The 17,212-nt window shown below is 38.2% G+C and overlaps 1 protein-coding gene across 1 annotated transcript; it reads left to right on the top strand.

The window, feature by feature from the left end:
• The first annotated feature begins 2,568 nt into the window (after positions 1-2,568).
• Positions 2,569-5,534, top strand: TUSC1 (tumor suppressor candidate 1). Its single transcript, XM_046664764.1, has one exon. It carries the CDS (start codon positions 2,569-2,571, stop codon positions 3,136-3,138), a length of 570 nt encoding a protein of 189 aa, XP_046520720.1. The 3' UTR covers positions 3,139-5,534.
• The last annotated feature ends 11,678 nt before the right edge of the window (positions 5,535-17,212 follow it).

Here is a 17,212-nt window from a genome sequence, read left to right as displayed (position 1 = left end):
AGCTTTAGAGTTTTCTAAAGAGAAAGTACAAATAGTCCTTGGAGTTATTTTTTATGTCAAATTTATTATAGAATTCTTACCTCTTTTTCTCAAGTAAAAACAGCTTAAAGGATGATGTACATGATATCAGGAAAGAGCAATCTATGTCCTTTGAAACTTTGTTCTATGTAGCATGCAAGTAATTTTAGAAACTCCCATTCTTAAAAGAAAGTACTGGCATCTATCTCATATATTTTTCTAATTAAAAGCTCATGTATTTTTCTATATTCTCTTCTTCTAAGGATTACTATATCTCCACATTTCTTCTAAATTTTATTAGTTTCATAAATTCTTTCTGAGATTTTTCCCATTTTATTTTCATATACATGTTATATTATTTGTGCAATAATATTTTCATCAGTAGACTACTAACAAATAATAGCAGGCACAAGCATTTTTACTAAGTTTTGTGCTACCGCTACATTTAGAAATGATGTAATATGCATCTTCAGGTACACATTTCTTGACATACTATTCTAAGCAAAATTAAAGACAAACAACAATTTTGGTAGTAGCCATTTCAGTAACTCACTTGTCCCAAATCTTTCAATTAGAAATCACATCCATTGTCTCTGCCTCCTACTCAGGAAGATGGGTGGAATCTCCATTAACCATGAGGTGAATATTCATTGCTATGCACAGATAACCTTCATGACTGTTATTGACAGCTTTTTGTTGGATCAATTTCTTCTCCCCCCCCCCCCCCGTGTTTTATTTTTCATTTCCTGTCTTCCTTCCTTTCTAGTAATACCTGACTCAGAGTAGTATTAACGAATTCTGTCTTTGGGAAGGATACATGTATACTCAGATTAGTTACTGTTAAAATATAACTAACGGTCTGACAATTTTAGTGGCTCTTCTGCTTAGTCAGTTTTACCTGCTTTTCATAGTATTTTATATCAATTCATTAATTTATCAAGGCAAAAGAGAGTACTTCGGGGTTCGCTCACGTGTAAAGAGGAGGGCATGGACGCCTTCTCACAGAACCAGCATCAATGCTCTTTAGGAAACCCACAATGGCTCATTACAGTGGTGAGTTACTAAAATTTAGAAGATATTCTACAACGGTAACAGAACAGATTTAATCTGGGAAGCTGCAAAAAGAGAATACTGGTAGGTTTACAAATGTGTAGGTGACTGAAGCGTTCTTATGTAGGTTTTTTTTTTTTTTTACCTTACATGGCCTGTCTTCTTATCTCATAGGTCCCTAAAATTCAACGTCTAAAATTAAGAACTAATCCTCTTTCCTTACACACCAGCATTATCTCCTGCATTCTCTATATACACTAGGGAAAAAACATATTGTTTTGTTCAATGATCCATAGAGCAGTCTGCGCATGTCTGCAACAAAGTTTTCACTGTTTAAGGAAACTAAGAATGATATGGTCTTTCATAAAACTAAATTTATATTTTTTGAAATTCTGAAATTATATCCTTCCTACTTTATTTCATGAAATCATGGTGACAACTGAGAGATTTCTATGTTTGTGGTGTTTTAGGATCTTATTTGGCAAATAAAAGTATAAAAAATTGAGTAACTATATATTCCCCTAGTTACTTATTTGTACAGTTCAGTGAAAAGGCCAACTCTGTGAACTAGGGTTCTCATCTGCTCTTCTTGTCCATTTACTTTCTCAAGTGGTTTGGAGACTGCAGTGAACCGCAGAATAACCTCGAACCTTGTTTAAAATGTAGATTCTTGCTGCTGCCTCTCTGCCCCAGGAGATTTTGGCATAGTATTTTATCCTTAATTTACATTGCAATAATCCAATTATTTCGTAAGTTGAATCCCTCAAAAACAAGGAATGTGATTCATTCGATGAGTTCTATCCACCTGTCCTCAGAAATTTTGGAACTGAGTATTCCAAGTTTCTTGAATGGAAGGGGCACATTCTGAGTTTCCTGGGTTTTGTGAACAGTCCTGAACAAATCAACTAATTACAACCTTGTTTCTACAGAACTGCCAACAATTTGCTAAGTGGAGTCCTAGCTGTTCACAAATTCGGAATTGGCCATATTCTTTCGAGAGCTCCCTGTTCCCACTTGAGGGCCTCATGCCAGGCGCTCGTCTCAGCTCGGTTAAACGTTGGAAGCTTCGAGATGGGCTACACCACTCTGTTCTAACGAGGCAGTCACAGCTTCCCACCTTGCCCCATCTCTCTGGCCCAGAGCTTATCCTTTTACGATCACTTGCTTTGAGATTGCCAAGGAAAGAGCCAGGTAGCCGCTGGTGGCGGCGGGGAGAGCGGCGCAGGCCGGCTGGTGCCCGCCGCGCCTGGGCCGAGCTCCGCGGAGGACACAGCATCGCCGCGCGCCCCGGGGACGCTGTGTGTGCGCCGGGCCCGAGACCGCAGGCCCGGGGGCAGCTCCACCACCGGAGACACGACCCGCCTCGGGCCCGGCCAACTCCCGGCCTCCTCTGGCTGCAGGCCAGCAGCCGCCGCCCGCCACCGCCTCTCCTCCTCCGCTAGCGCCCAGGCCGCCCCACTGCCCCAGGCCCCGGCCCCCGGCGCTGGCGGCACCGGCCCGATGTGGCGCATGCGTGCTGGCGCCGGCAGGCGCGGGAGCTGCTGCGGCGGGCAGAGCCGCCCGGGCCGGGCTCGCGGGGGCGGCGACGGCAGCGGCGCGGGCTGGCGAGGCCGGGCGGGCGGCAGCCGCCAGCAGCTGGAGGAGCGGTTCGCTGACCTAGCCGCCAGCCACCTGGAGGCCCTGCGCGCGCGGGACGAGCGGGACCGGCAGAACGCGCGGCTGCGCGAGGAGAACGCCCGGCTGCGGCTCGAGAACCGGCGGCTGAAGCGCGAGAACCGCAGCCTCTTCCGTCAGGCCTTGCGGCTCCCCGGCGAGGGCGCCGACGGGGCGCCCGCGGAGGCGTCCAGGGCGACCCCGGGCTCCGAGGAGGCCGGCACGAACCGCAGGGCTAGAGGCGGAGGCCCCGGGGACGAGCCGGGCAGCCCGCGGGCCCTGCGAGCCCGGCTGGAGAAGCTGGAGGCCATGTACCGCCGCGCCCTGCTGCAGCTGCACCTGGAGCAGCGGGGGCCGCGTCCGCACGAATCTGGCTCGGGGCTCCGAGCCGCGACCCCGGAGCCCCCAGAGCCCTGACTGTAGCCCGCGGACGCAGCCGGGAGGGGCGTGGCTTCGTGCGGCCCCTCCCACTCCGCGCGCCGCCCCTCCCACTCCGCGCGCGGCTCCCCAGCTAGCGCCCGCCCCCGCCCGCCCCTGGCACTTCCGGGGGCGCTTCGCGTGCTGCGCGCCGAGGCCGAGAAGGATGCGGGCCCTGTGGAGGCCCCAAGTGGCCGGAGCACCTGCTTCCTGCGCCTGCTGGTTTCCGCGGAGGGAGGCCTTGCAACGGAGTTTTGAAACAGCGAGGAAGGGGTGCTGGTCCCCACCTCCTAAGGCTTGAACTTCTCTCGGTGTTGCGAGGACCTGTTGTATTTTTTCCTCTGTTTCGGTTCTTTGGGGGATGAATAATGCATTTTGAGTTGGTTGGGTTTGTTGCTCATTCTTCAGTCCCCTAAAGCCTTCACCTGTTATCTCTTTGGTGGTCAGCATTCTCATTTTTTTTTATACGTCGATATTCCTTGGAGATCCTATATAATACCACCTTTTTATTGAAAAGGTAGTATTTATAACTTAGGAACTCGCATCTGCCCCGGCTCTGGTCCTTATACATCTAATATATTTGATTGGTTTACCCCCGGGGATGTTTTAAGTATCTCCCCATAAGAGATCCTTTGAATTGGTAAATAAATCTGGTGCATTAAAAATAAGCGAAAAACATCCCACGACCATTATTTGAAGTGTGTTAAATTTTTACACGTTCCCTTAAGAAATGGACCTGTGTATATTTTGCGTATTTTAATATCCGAATTTCGTTATGTTTTGTAAACTATCATTTTCGCTTTATGTAACAGTGGTGGTTTTAAATAATCTAAAGTTTAGAAGCCTAAACATTATTTCGTTATTTCTTTTTACATTTTAGACTTGACATTAGAACATAGTAGCTGTGTACTTGCTTTGACTTATGTTTAAGAATTTTTAAGAAATTATGAATTGTTTGTATATCAAAAGCCCCAAAACAAAGTGATTTAAGTCTCAATTGTGATTTCAATGGCAAAAAAAAAAAATTGTGATGTAATTAAAATTACTTTATCGCATTTTGTTAATGGATAACACTAAGCAGTGAAGAGAATACCATTGTACTTGATAAAAATCATGGATGTGAGAGAGTGGTTAAATGACAGAAAACATTCAAGAAAAAAAATTGTGGGAAGAGTTTTTGTTAGAGCTAGAAAAAAAGTCGTGAGTTAGTTTTTATTTGTGGCATATTCTGAAAGTTTCAAATATATAGCATATATTACGAAACAAGGTGCCAAGGAAAATAGGTTTGCGATTTTTCTAGTCCTGGGTTTTGAAAACCTCAGGACTTCTAACTTTTGTTTAAAGGTAGTTGATATAGTTGTGAATATTAAAATCTTCCCCGATGACTCAGAAATATGAGACTAAACTTGGTGAGAATAGGTAGGTATACGAAAAGTATTTCTATCGCCTTTACTTCACTTTCTCATAGTGAAAGAAAGAAAACATCTTTAGGAGGCAGTAGGAATTGAAAAATAGGAAGGAGTCAGATTGGCCCTACTGCTACTTAACTGTAACTTTGGTTTAATTTTAAAACTTTTGGTTTAATTTTTTTTAATTAATCTCTCTCTGCCTTAGTTTGCTCGACATTAAAATGAATGTAACATCTACCTCAAAATGTGATAATTTTATTGAGATGCTATATGCAAAATGCCTGTTTCAAATTGCCCCAGCAGAAAGAATTACAATCCAAAACGTGAAAGTCATAAATGCATATTTCACTGACTATTTCCCTTGCTTTATGTGTTTAGTTCTTGTATGACTTTAGGAGTATTGGCAGAGATATGTATATTTTGAATGAATTGACATTTTTCACTCCTTATAAGCAAATAAGGGAAATAAAGCCCTATATAATAAAGGAATAATGCAATAAAATTTTCAGAAATATTTGCAAATTGTGGCAAAGTTGGGAATATTCAGCAACCAAGCAAAATATTTAGTTTATGTAGTTTTTAAACACCTTTTATCTTAAAATCATGTGCAATGTAAGTGTGGTAAAAAAATTTTCTAAAGTAATGAGACACACACACAAATGAGGGCTATTTTTGAGCATAATTCCTGAAAAGTGTTAAAAATTCTGAAACCAAAATACCCCGTAAGATGGGTTAAGGCTAATAGAAATTTCAACTTTGTTGAATTTCTCTGTTGATAACGCATAAAGCATTATGTAGTAATGTAAAAGATGTTTTGTTATATCAAAATAAGTACCTCTTTCAGAAATGGGTAAAGTGATTTCATAAAAGTTTGAGCTAGGATCTAGTTTGATCTAAAATAAACCAAAGCTGCAGATTATCATACCTTGTTACAATGACATTTTCATAATTACATATTTGCTGTGCGGTGAAAAGAGGGCTTATAATTTATAGAAATGAGCAATAAAAATATGTATTAGCAAACAAACTCAGGAGGATTGGCATTTTTTTAATCAGCATTTTTTTATGGCTGCTACTCACAAGAATATACTTTATCTTTTTCTCTATAAAAAATTGGGATATCAAGGAAAGCAGTATAAAATGAGTACTTGTTTAGATCACAGAATAAGCCAAGTCCTTGTCAAACTTCTTGAACATTATACATGTTTGAAGAATACTTGCAAACGTTTTTGTCTTGTTTAAATAGTCTTAGGGGCCGGCCTGGTGGCATAGTGGTTAAGTTCATGTGCTTTGCTTTTCCCAGGGTTTGGATTCCAGGAGGGGACCTACGTGCTGCTTGTCAAACCATGCTGTGGCAGACGTCCCACGTGTAAAGTAGAGGAAGATGGGCATGGATGTTAGCTCAGGGCCTCAGCAAAAGGAGCAGGCTTGGTGGCGGATGTTAGCTCAGGGCTAATCTTCCTCAAAAATAAAAAAACAAAAACAAAAAACTGTAGATAAACTACATTGTTTTTAATTCATAGCAGATTTGCTTATTATAAAATTCACGTTCAGAATCTACTTGTCAGTGTAGTCTGCATATTTCATAACTTATGATTTCATTATGATTTATTATTAGAAGGAAGTCCTTTTTTAGAAAAAATTTGAGAAAGGACAGTAGTTTGTTGGTGCTTGATTCTTGTCTGAATGATAAGAATTCTACTCTAAAAGTTCAGTTCTTTGAGGGAGGAATCTGAACAACAGTCTCTCATCCCGTACTTACGACTCATAAAAGTTTTCCTTGGCCTTTTATTTTTCCAGGTCCCCTTACTTTATCTTTGATTTTATTGTTTTAAACATATAACCTCTGTTGTGTTTTAAACGGAATGCATCTGCCTTTAGTTATGGTGAAGATTCTGTTGCTAATAACCAAAAAACCCAACAATTCAGTGACTGTTAAAAACAATGAATATTTTTTGTCTGGTACATAAAATTCCTGCTTCAAGTTCTTCAGGATGTCAGGAAGCTCTGCTCCACATCGTCATCCAGGGTCTTAGATTCTTTTCATCACATTCCTCTGCCTTGTCTAGGTTGATGTTCCATCTGCATGGTAGAAGCAGCTTGCTTCCGGAGCCGGGTTTCAGCATATGGGAAAAGAAGAGGGAGACCTGCCCAGATCTGAAAATGACATAAATTCCCCTGTCACATTTCATGGGTAGAATTTCATCACATGACCCATTTAACTTCAAAGTAGGCTGAGAAATATAGTCAAGCTGTAGAGTCTTGCCCAGTTCTAATTTCATTATTACGGAAGAATAGGAGAACACATTTTGGTGGACAACTATCTTAATGGAGGTTAGCATCTACTTAAAATTTTGAAGAATGTATATGTCCTGGTATAGCATTTTTGAAACTATGCAACTTAGTTTAAGATAGAAATATTAGGGGCCAACTCAGTAGCGTAGTGGTTAAGTTCACTCATTCCGCTTCAGCGTCCGAGAGTTCCCAGGTTGGGATCCCAGGTGTGGACCTAGCACCACCCATCAAGCAGCGCTGTGGCGGCGTCGCATGTAAAATAGAGAAATATTGGCACAGATGTTATCTCAGCAACAATCTTCCTCAAGCAAAAAGAGGAAGATTGGCAACAGATGTTAGCTCAAGGCCAAGCTTCCTCACACTCACACACAAAATAATGTGATTGCTTTATAGATTGAAGAAGAATTGACCTTTTCATTCCCCTGTGTACTGTCTTTGTGAGTGCAAAACATAAGGTATTGCTTGAAATAAGCAAGGAAAATAGCTATTAAATTTTATATAGGAAATCCCCATAAAGTGTGAACCATCTCTGAATAGTGTAAGTCATAAAAAATACAGTTTTAAGAGCCTATACTTGGTAAACATTATTCTATTTCATATGTAAATCTAGATTTATAACTTGAGGGGGAAATGTTTTCTGCTTATCTTGTTTCTTATATACTAGCATTTTACAACTTTTAGAGCTGAAAGAGACCTTGGAGGGTTTTAGCCGAGCATCCTTTAGACCTTTTCTGCCAACAACTTAACAGCTTTCACAGGGGACGATGTATACATCGCACTCCATAACTTAAAATATGCTCATCTCACTTCTAGGTAGTAGTATTCTCTCCTGTTTATGGACAAGCAAACTGATGGACAAAGAAGTTGAAGTACTTTTCCAAGATCAAAAAAGAAAGAAAGTTATTTTTTTAATTTTTGAAATTGAGATATAATTGACATATAATATTGTATCAATTTTAAGACTAACAGATAATAATTTGATATGTGTATATATTGTCAAATGGTTACCACAACAAATTTAGTTAACATTCATCACAACAGAAGTTACAATTTCTTTTTTCTTGTGATGAGAACTTGTGAGATCTACTCTCTGGCAGCTTTCAAATATACAATATTGTTAAGTATAGTCACCATGCGGGACTCATTCCAATAACTTATTTCTGATTTTAATAGGAATGCTTCTGGCTTTCTCTATTAAGCAAGTTATGAGTCTTCAGTAGTTTCCTAATTTTGCAGCCTTTATCATGGCTGTGGTTACACTTATTCCAGAAAAAAGGTTTGGTTTTCACTCTTTGTATTGTAGAACGGTTTAATTAGCAGTGGAGTTGTGTGTTCCATTAAATTTTGCTAAATTTCACATGTGGACTCTTGGGGATGGATGGATAGATTATTTTGGGAGGACAGAGAAGATATTTGAAAATTTTGCCAACTTATTTGATGGAAATGTATCTCTACAAACTTGGCCTAAGGTGACTGAAGGAAAAGATTTATATTCCTTGGTCAGCAGAGGGGATCTTCCTCTATCTTGCTAGAAACAAAAAGGAAGCGTTTGGCCCCATTGCCCCTGACAACCATTACAAGATCCTAAGAATGGCAGTACAGAGAGATAGAAGAAAACATTTATTGGTAACATCCTTGCAGGTCCAGTTGTCATGCCTGGAGTCTGTCCTACATCTGGGCTTCCAATTATGTGAGAAAATACATTTCCTTATTGTTTAACTCTTATTTTTGTTTTTTTGAGGAGGATTAGTCCTGAGCTAGCCTCTGCTGCCAATCCCCCTCTTTTTGCTGAGGAAGACTGACCCTGAGCTAACATCCATGCCCATATTCCTCTACTTTATATGTGGGACTCCTGCCACAGCATGGCTTGCCAAGTGGTGCCATGCCTGCACCTGGGATCCGAGCCAGCGAACCCCAGGCCACCGAAGTGGAACATGCAAACTTACCTGCTACACCACCGTGGTGGCCCTTAACTCCTATTTTCTTAATAGGAATCAAAATGGAATACTTTACAACAATAAGAGTGAATGCTACAATGACACACCAAAATATGGGTGTTTCACAAATGTTCACAATGTTGAGGAAAAGAAGCCAGACACAAATAACATAAAGATGGACAAAGAGCTAATATATATATAGAGAGAGAGAGAGAGAGAGAGAATGTATATATATATATATAGTGAACACCTATAAATCAAACCAGACAAAGAAAATCATCGCAAATCAGAAAAAGGCAAAGGATCTTACAAGTCCTTTACATTAGGCAAAAACTGAATAGCCAATAAACATATGGAAAGATTTTCAAATTAATAGTAATATAAAACTGAACTTAGGTGATCCTACCTTCTGCATTCTCTAACTCAAATAATCAGCATTTGCCTAATGGCTGAAGCAAAAAAAATTAGAAATCATTCTAACCATCTTCTCCAACGGTCCTTATATCTAAAAGATTATCAAATTGTATAATTTTTGCCTTAAAAATGCCTTTCACAGTTTTCTTTTTTCTTCATTTAGAATTTTTGGTCTAGGATATGTGAAGACCAATAGGCTTCATTTTCTGTAAGGTTAGCATTGAGGAATGCAAATTTATTTTAATTCGGAGGATAAATTGATGAATATACTATTTACCAATAATCTTCAAAAAACAGGGTATGTGGGTATGTTGGGAGCAGGTGAAAAATCTCAGATCTTCTATTTACAGTTATTTTTATCTTTTCCTTTGAAAATTTCTTCTTTTTCTGTATGTTCTAAAAATGTTCTTAGCATAGTAAATGATATACAAATTTTATTATGTGTTCAAAAATGTTTCATAGGTCCTGGTAGAGTCAAAAGAATACTACACTGGAAGTCAGAAAGCTCAGTTGCAGGGTTTGTTATTTATTAGTTTGAAATCTTAAGAATACTAATCTCTTTAATACACAATTTTTTCAAATATAAAAATTGGGTAATAGAATGTGTACAAATACGTATCGTAGCTGGGCTTGTTATGAGGCTTAAATTAGGTATTATATCTGAACTTGGATATTATGCTTTAAAATACAACATCAAAGTAAGAAAATTATTATTTCTGAAGGATAATTTTTTCATGTCCTTTGGCTTCTGGGGCGAAAAGAAATAGTCATTAAAATTCTTTTTAGATTTTTGATTTGTTTTGAAGTAGTTGAGAAGATCAACTGCTTCTTATGGTTGCGGATTAATTTCTCAGCGTTTGTTGGCGTATGTCTCTTTGCTTGGCCTTTCATATATTTCAAGTGAGAACTCAGGACAGGTTTGTATCTATCAAGTATAGGAAGGCTACTAAATTAACCTGCACATCTGAAAGGTTCTATTCCTGACTCTTTGTGCTTCACAACATTTCTGAGAAGAAGAAAAGCACTGTTGTGCTTTTAATAAGGCACATGAGTGCTACTAATAGTTCTAAGATGGGAAAATATCTGACTGTGAAGTTGATTATGTACTCTATCTATTATGTAGCTCTAATCAAAAGGTTTCTGAATCCACTCTCCTTCCACAATGTTTTTTTTTTCATATTATTGGTGCATATGTTGAATTTCTTCAAAAAATGCAAAATAATTGGGTCTAAAGACCCCTTTAACTAAAAGGAAGTTTTCACATTTTTACTAAACCAATATATTTCTTGGTGAAATAAATTCCAATGAATTATTCTTCTGAAACTGAGATTCAGCAGCATAAAAAGAGAGTTAAATAAAAACCAAATGTCCAAATATAACTCCCAGATATCAAACGTTGGCCTTCCAGATCCACGCTCCATCCTTTGCACCCTGCTCTTTATTTATTTACCACGTTACTGGCCTCCTTGGTCCTTGGGTTCCAGGGTGAGGTTGGCTTCTGGTTGGGTTTGGCCACTGGGAAATATGAGCTCAGACGGAGGAAGTAGTGTTAGGTCTGGGTTTACTACAGGTTAGTTATTTATATCCTTCTACCAAAGATCACAGCTCCTGGAAGTCAGCCTTCCCTACAGAGCCCTCTGTCTGCGGGCTTTGGCAAAGGCTGTAGCCCCTCACCTCTTCTCGCCAAGGGGTGGTTAAGTTCTCCATGGTAGGTATTACTAGCTTCAGGATACGGCTCTATCTCATCTGGTTTCCCTAAACCATACCCAATCTTTTATAAATACCCCTTTATTAAACCATTTTAAAATTACTCATCTTCAATGTGCTGTCTATTTCCTGTGGGAACCCAGACTAATGCAATAAATAAACAGTGACTACTGATATTGATATTGAGTGGTATGCTTTAATTTTTATTTTATTTAATACATTTTGAAGATTCCATTAAGCAAAAGGATAACTCTCAAAATCTGATCTTCAATTAATTGAGTTTGATGTTTTCTTGATTTAACTAACTCAAAATATAGATATGCAAATTAGGTTTTGACAATTAAAACAACAGTAAGTATATATTACTTCTTAAAGGGGTTTTAAAAAAATTTGTACCTTAAGTGGTTGAATACCATTCAACAGATATTTATTATTTTAATAACTCTTATGCATGGAAGCTGTAACCATTGGTAATACACGCTAGGAGATCATTTCTTCCCTTGAAGTGTTTAATATCCATTGCAGAGAGGCAGACATAATGTAAAATAGGACATCAGGGAGAAAATATTAACTCCCCAAACTGGGAAGAACAAGATTCACATGAAGCGTTAGTTGAGCTGATTCTTAAGAGACAGGTAGAGGATCAAATATGGGTCTCCTGGCATGATTATTCAAGACTAAGGGAACATGAGCAAAAGGATAGGAATAAAGATGTGTAGGGAATGCTCTAGGAATGAAAAGACTGTAATATGACTGAAGTGAAAGATAGATAGGACTGTAAGTTTCAATAAAGTGGGGTCAAATGTGAAAGGTCTTAAATTCCAAACTGAGAATTTAATCTTCCAACAGAGAAAAATCAAAGTTCTTGGAGTAAGTGATTGATTTAGAATTGTATAGTAGCTCATGTCGTGATCAGATGTAGTTTTAAGAAAGATCACACAGGCAGCAGATAATAAGAGGAAAGGTGAAGCTGAAGGTAGAGCTTCCAGGAAAAAATTAGAGCAATGGTTCAGTTAAGAGTTTATAGGGCTTGTGAAGGGGGCAAATTGTATGATGATGGAGGGTAACTGGACTTATGTGGTGATCACTTCGTAGTGTCTACAATATCATATTATAATGTTGTGCACCTGACACATACAATGTTATATACAAATTGTACCTCAATAAAAAAAGAGAAGCAATAGGGCTTGAACACAACCAAAACTGTTGGTGAAGAGTATGTTCATTAATTTGTTTCCTCTGAAAGCAGAGCATGTGACAAGGCAGTAAAGATGACATGATCATGGAAGAAACATGTACAATTATAAGAGATAGAGACCAAAGAATGAACTTAGACAAATGCATATATTCAAAGAACTGACAGAGGCCAACTAAGGAGATTAAAAAGGGTAGGCTAGAAATGTAAGGGAAATCTAGTAAACTGTAATTCCTGAAGACCTAGGGAAGATAGATTTGATGAAAGAATGAAGTTTAATACAACAAAGATAAGCAAGATGTGACAGAATCCAAATAAAAAATAGTCCAATTCTCCATCCATCCCTGTATCCATAAGCTTTGTAAAGTAATTTTGCAACTCCACCTGTGAACAGATGGAATCTATTTCCCTACTCATTGTTGCTACTTGTGTTGGCCGATGGAATGCAACAGAAATGACAATGAGCTTGCTGTGTGCACAAGACTCAAGAGAACATGCTCACTTGTACTGTTTCTTGGAATCCTGCTGTCAGCATATGAACAAGTTTAGGCTAGCATGCTGGATGAAATATGTGTATACTGATCATTCGTGTGTAAATAAATAACTAATACAGGGAGAAATCTTTGCAGGAGCAAGTTTAGAAAAGTGATGGTAAGAGGCAAGCTTTTAGATTATAAATTGTTGAGGAGTTACTAGGAAATGGGCAATGAATATTTTTAAATAAGTATCTTCTTGAAGAGAAGAACAGAGTTAGAAAAGTCACTGAAACTATTACTATTTTTATTGTGTATATAGAATGGATTTGACGATGTTTTAGGGAGATGGGAATAATGTGATGGAAAGTGAGATGAACAGGCCAATGTAAGAAGATACAATTGGGGTAACATTCTCAGGAATAGGTGAACTCAAATGTACAGATGATTAGAACAGTTGGGTAAAGGAATAGATTAAATTCTTCTTAAAAAGGAGATAAAGAGAAAAGGGCAGGTGATGATATGGAGAAAGAATGAGGTTGGAGAGAAGTAGTTTGAGTGAGGTCATGTCTTTTCATCGAAGCAGTAAAATCATCTGTTGAATTAAGTTAGCTGATTTTCTGTTCTAAAAGTGGAGAAAAGTTTCAAACATTGGTGAAAGATATTTAAAATGTAGTCAATTGGAGGATAGATAAAGGGATGGTTAAGTAGTTCTGAGAGCCCAAGTGAGTCTGGATATCAAAAGCACACCGGAAGTCTAGAAATTATACTGACATGAGGAGAAAAAGCATGCAAGAGACAATTCTGAATGACAAAGATGCACAAGAGAACTTTTTATTTCAAAGTTGGATTTAGAAATTGGTAAGTCAAGTCTGATGATTTCTTTCTATTTGTTGTATATCTTGAATTAATCCTGTTAGGACAAGTAGAATTAATATAGATCAGGCATGTGCAGAGTTGAAAATTTCATCATGTTGGATTCTTGGCAATATGTGTGTAGGGTGGCAGGGAGGGACAACGTGGAGACTATGCAACTAGGATTAGTGTTGGGGGGAGATATATAAAATACTAATAAGAAATGTAAAGAAAACAATACCCTCTGTTTGCTTATCAGGATTGTGAAGTTGAGAAGAAAGAGTTCCTGGGTTCTTTGTGTAGAGATGGCAAACTAGCTCTATATCCCCAGGATGCTGAAAGAGAGGGATTGTTGATAAAGGCAAAGGATGAGGTGAAGATACATTTATACAAGAAAGGAAGACTGGATTTTTATGGCAGTTTCTCAGCATTTCCTTTCTTTAACCTGCAGTCAGAAAAATCAGTTGGACTCAGTATCTTTACTTATAGCATGGTAACAGCGACTCGGAGAATTATCGAGAAAATCAAATGAGATGAGTGTACATGAAAGTTCATTGAAAGTATAAGACCTCATACAAAGGAAAAGGATTTGCTAAGCTAAAGTCAACAATATTTAAGATAACTTTTACTAAAATTGATTTTTAAATGATATAAGGAATAAGCCTTATCATATTGCTTAAAACTAAGTTGTTCTGTCTCACAATGATCAAAGTAATTAATCTAAAACATTCGTCATGGTAGATTGAATACCCCAATACCCCAAGTGTTACATGTTCTAAAATTTGTGGGTATACTCTTTCATTGTATGTATTCAACATTCACCGAAGAAACCTAAATTCAATTACTTCTAACTCCACTAGCCCTACATATCTTCCTGCTTCTATCGCGCAATGTTTATATAAACTATTTTTCTTATCACTTTTTGTGCCTCTTGAAAGTATGTCCTTCATGATGAGGATTATTTGCTCTGTTGGTCTATGTGGATATTGATAGAGCATAAAGCCAGTTGATACATAACTTTGGAGCATTGATATGTTCCCCCTACTGTCTTAAGCAGGGAAAGAAATAGCATAGTTCACCATAATAGTTTGTATTCTAGCATTGTAGAGATCAGGTCTCAATGAATATATATATGAAAAGTGAGAAATTAAAAATAATCCATTTTTCTCTTAACAAAACTAGCAATCATTCACTGGTGAAATGTCTGTCGAGTACCTGCCTTGTGCCAGGCACTCTGCTAAGTGCTAATTAATATCCCAAACATCGTCTGGTCACTAGCTTGGAAAGTTTAGAAAGAACTGAAGGAGATAAAAATATCTTTAAAAAAATTCAATGTAATTTATTATTTTACATTTTATAAAATTTCTTCTCAAGTTCTGGTTTAGATTAATTGGGAGGACAAGATGAAAAAAGAAGGTTACACTGAGAGAAGTCATGGAATAGAGTATGGGCAAGTGGCTGTGAGTCACTGTCATTGAACATTTCTAGTTTGTGTGCACAAAACTCTATTCCTCTATTTAATTTTTCTGATCCATATAACTTCTCAGCCACTCATTTAATTTTAGAGCCAATTGAAAGGTGAATATTACACACGATGTGGAAAGGATAGTCTCTTCAGTAAATGGTGATGGGAAAGCTGAATAGCCACATGGGAAAAAACGAAATTGGACCCTTATCTTACACCAAATACAAAAATCATCTCAAAATGGTTTAAAGATTTAAACATAAGACGTGAAACCATAAAACCCCTAGAATAAAATATAGGAAAAATCTTCTTTGCCTTGGCCTTGGCAGTGATTTCTTAGATATGGTATCAAAAGCATAGGCAACAAAAGCAAAAATAGACAAGTAAGATTTCATCAAACTAAAATCTTCTGCATAGCCAGGGAAACCACCAACAAAGTGAAAAGACAACCTATGGAACCGGAGAAAATATTTGGAAACCAGCAAACCATCTATCTGATATGGGGCTAATAGCCAAGATATATGAGGAACTCCCTCAACTCAATAACAAAACATATATATAAATAAAATAACTCAATTAAAAATTGGGCAAAGGACTTGAATAAACATTTCTCCAAAGAAAATACACAAATAGCCAAAAGGTATATGAAAAGGGGCTCAATATCACTAATCATCAGGGAAACGCAAATCAAAACCACAGTGAGATATCACCTCACACCTTCTAGGATGGCTATTATCCAAAAAAAAAAAAAAAAAGATAAGTCTTGGTAAGGATATGGAGAACAAGGAAACTTTGTACACTATTCCTGAGAATGTAAATTGGGACAGCCACTACGGAGGCTCCTCAGGAGACTAAAAGTATAACTATCATATAATTCAGCAATCCCAGTTTGGGTATATATCCAAAGGAATAGAAATCATGACGTCAAAGAGATATCTGAACTCCCATGTTCATTGCAACCTTATTTACAATAGTTAAGACATAGAAGCCACCTAAATGTCCATTGATGGTTGAATGGTTAAAGAAAATGTGATATACACATGTATTTAACAAATGGGACTACATCAAACTAAAAAGCTTCTACATAGCAAAGGAAAAAATCAACAAAACAAAAAGACAACCCAACAATTGGGAGAAGATATCTGCAAACCATATATCTGAGGAAGGGTTAATATCCAAATATATAAAGAACTCATACATCTCAACAAGAAAAAAACTAACAACCCAATTTAGAAAAGGGCAAAAGATGTGAAGAGACATTTTTCCAAAGAATATATACAGATGGCCGATAGGCACATGAAAAGATGTTCAGTATCACTAATTTTTAGGGAAACGCAAATCAAAACTACAATGAGATCTCACCTCACACCCATCAAAATGACTATAATTAACAAGACAAGAAATAACAAGTGTTGGAGAGGATGTAGAGAAAAGGGAACCCTCATACATTGCTGGTGGGAGTGCATGCTGGTGCAGCCAATGTGGAAAACAATATGGAGATGCCTCAAAAAATTAAGACTAGGCAGCTGGCCCAGTGGCATAATGGTTAAGTTCACGTGCTGTCCTTCAGTGGCCTGTGGTTGGCGGGTTTGGATCTCAGGTGCAGACCTATACACTGCTCATCAAGCCATGCTATGGTGGCATCCCACATACAAAATAGAGGCAGACTGGCAAAGATGTTAGCTCAGTGACAATCTTCCTCAAGCAAAACGAGGAAAATTGGCAACAGATGCTAGCTCAGGCCAATCTTCCTCACCAAAAAAATAAACAAATAAGAATAGAACTACCATATGATCCAGCTATTCCACTGCTGAGTATCCATCCAATGAAGATGAAAACACGAATGTGTAAAGATGTACGCACCCCTATGTTCATTGAAGCATTATTCACAATAGTCAAGACTTGGAAGCAACCTAGGTGCCCATCAAAGGACAGATGGATAAAGAAGATGGGGTATAAATACACAATGGAATACTATTCAGACATTAAAAAAAATTGAAATCTTACCATTTTTGATGACATAGATGGACCTTGAGAGTATTATGCTAAGCGAAATAAGTCAGAGGGAGAAAGTCAAATACTGTATTATCTCACTCATAAATAGTAGATAAAAACAACAACAAACAATCACATAGAGACAGAGATTGGATTGCTGGTTACCAGAGGAGAAGTGGGGAGGGAAGATGGCAAAAGGGGTGATTAGGCACATGTGTATGGTGATGGATCGTAATTAGTCTTTGGGTGGTGAACATGGTGTAATCTACACAGAAATCGAAATATAATGATGTACACCTGAAATTTATATAATGTTATAAACCAATATT

The sequence above is a fragment of the Equus quagga genome, chromosome 6 (assembly GCF_021613505.1).
Source record: "Equus quagga isolate Etosha38 chromosome 6, UCLA_HA_Equagga_1.0, whole genome shotgun sequence".
NCBI lineage: Eukaryota > Metazoa > Chordata > Mammalia > Perissodactyla > Equidae > Equus > Equus quagga.
The sequence above is the reverse complement of the archived record's forward strand: the minus strand, read 5'-3'. Positions and strand labels throughout refer to the sequence as shown.

Excerpts from the sequence above, each read along its gene's own strand:
- TUSC1 (XM_046664764.1), top strand. The coding sequence starts at position 2,569 with ATGTGGCGCATGCGTGCTGGCGCCGGCAGGCGCGGGAGCTGCTGCGGC.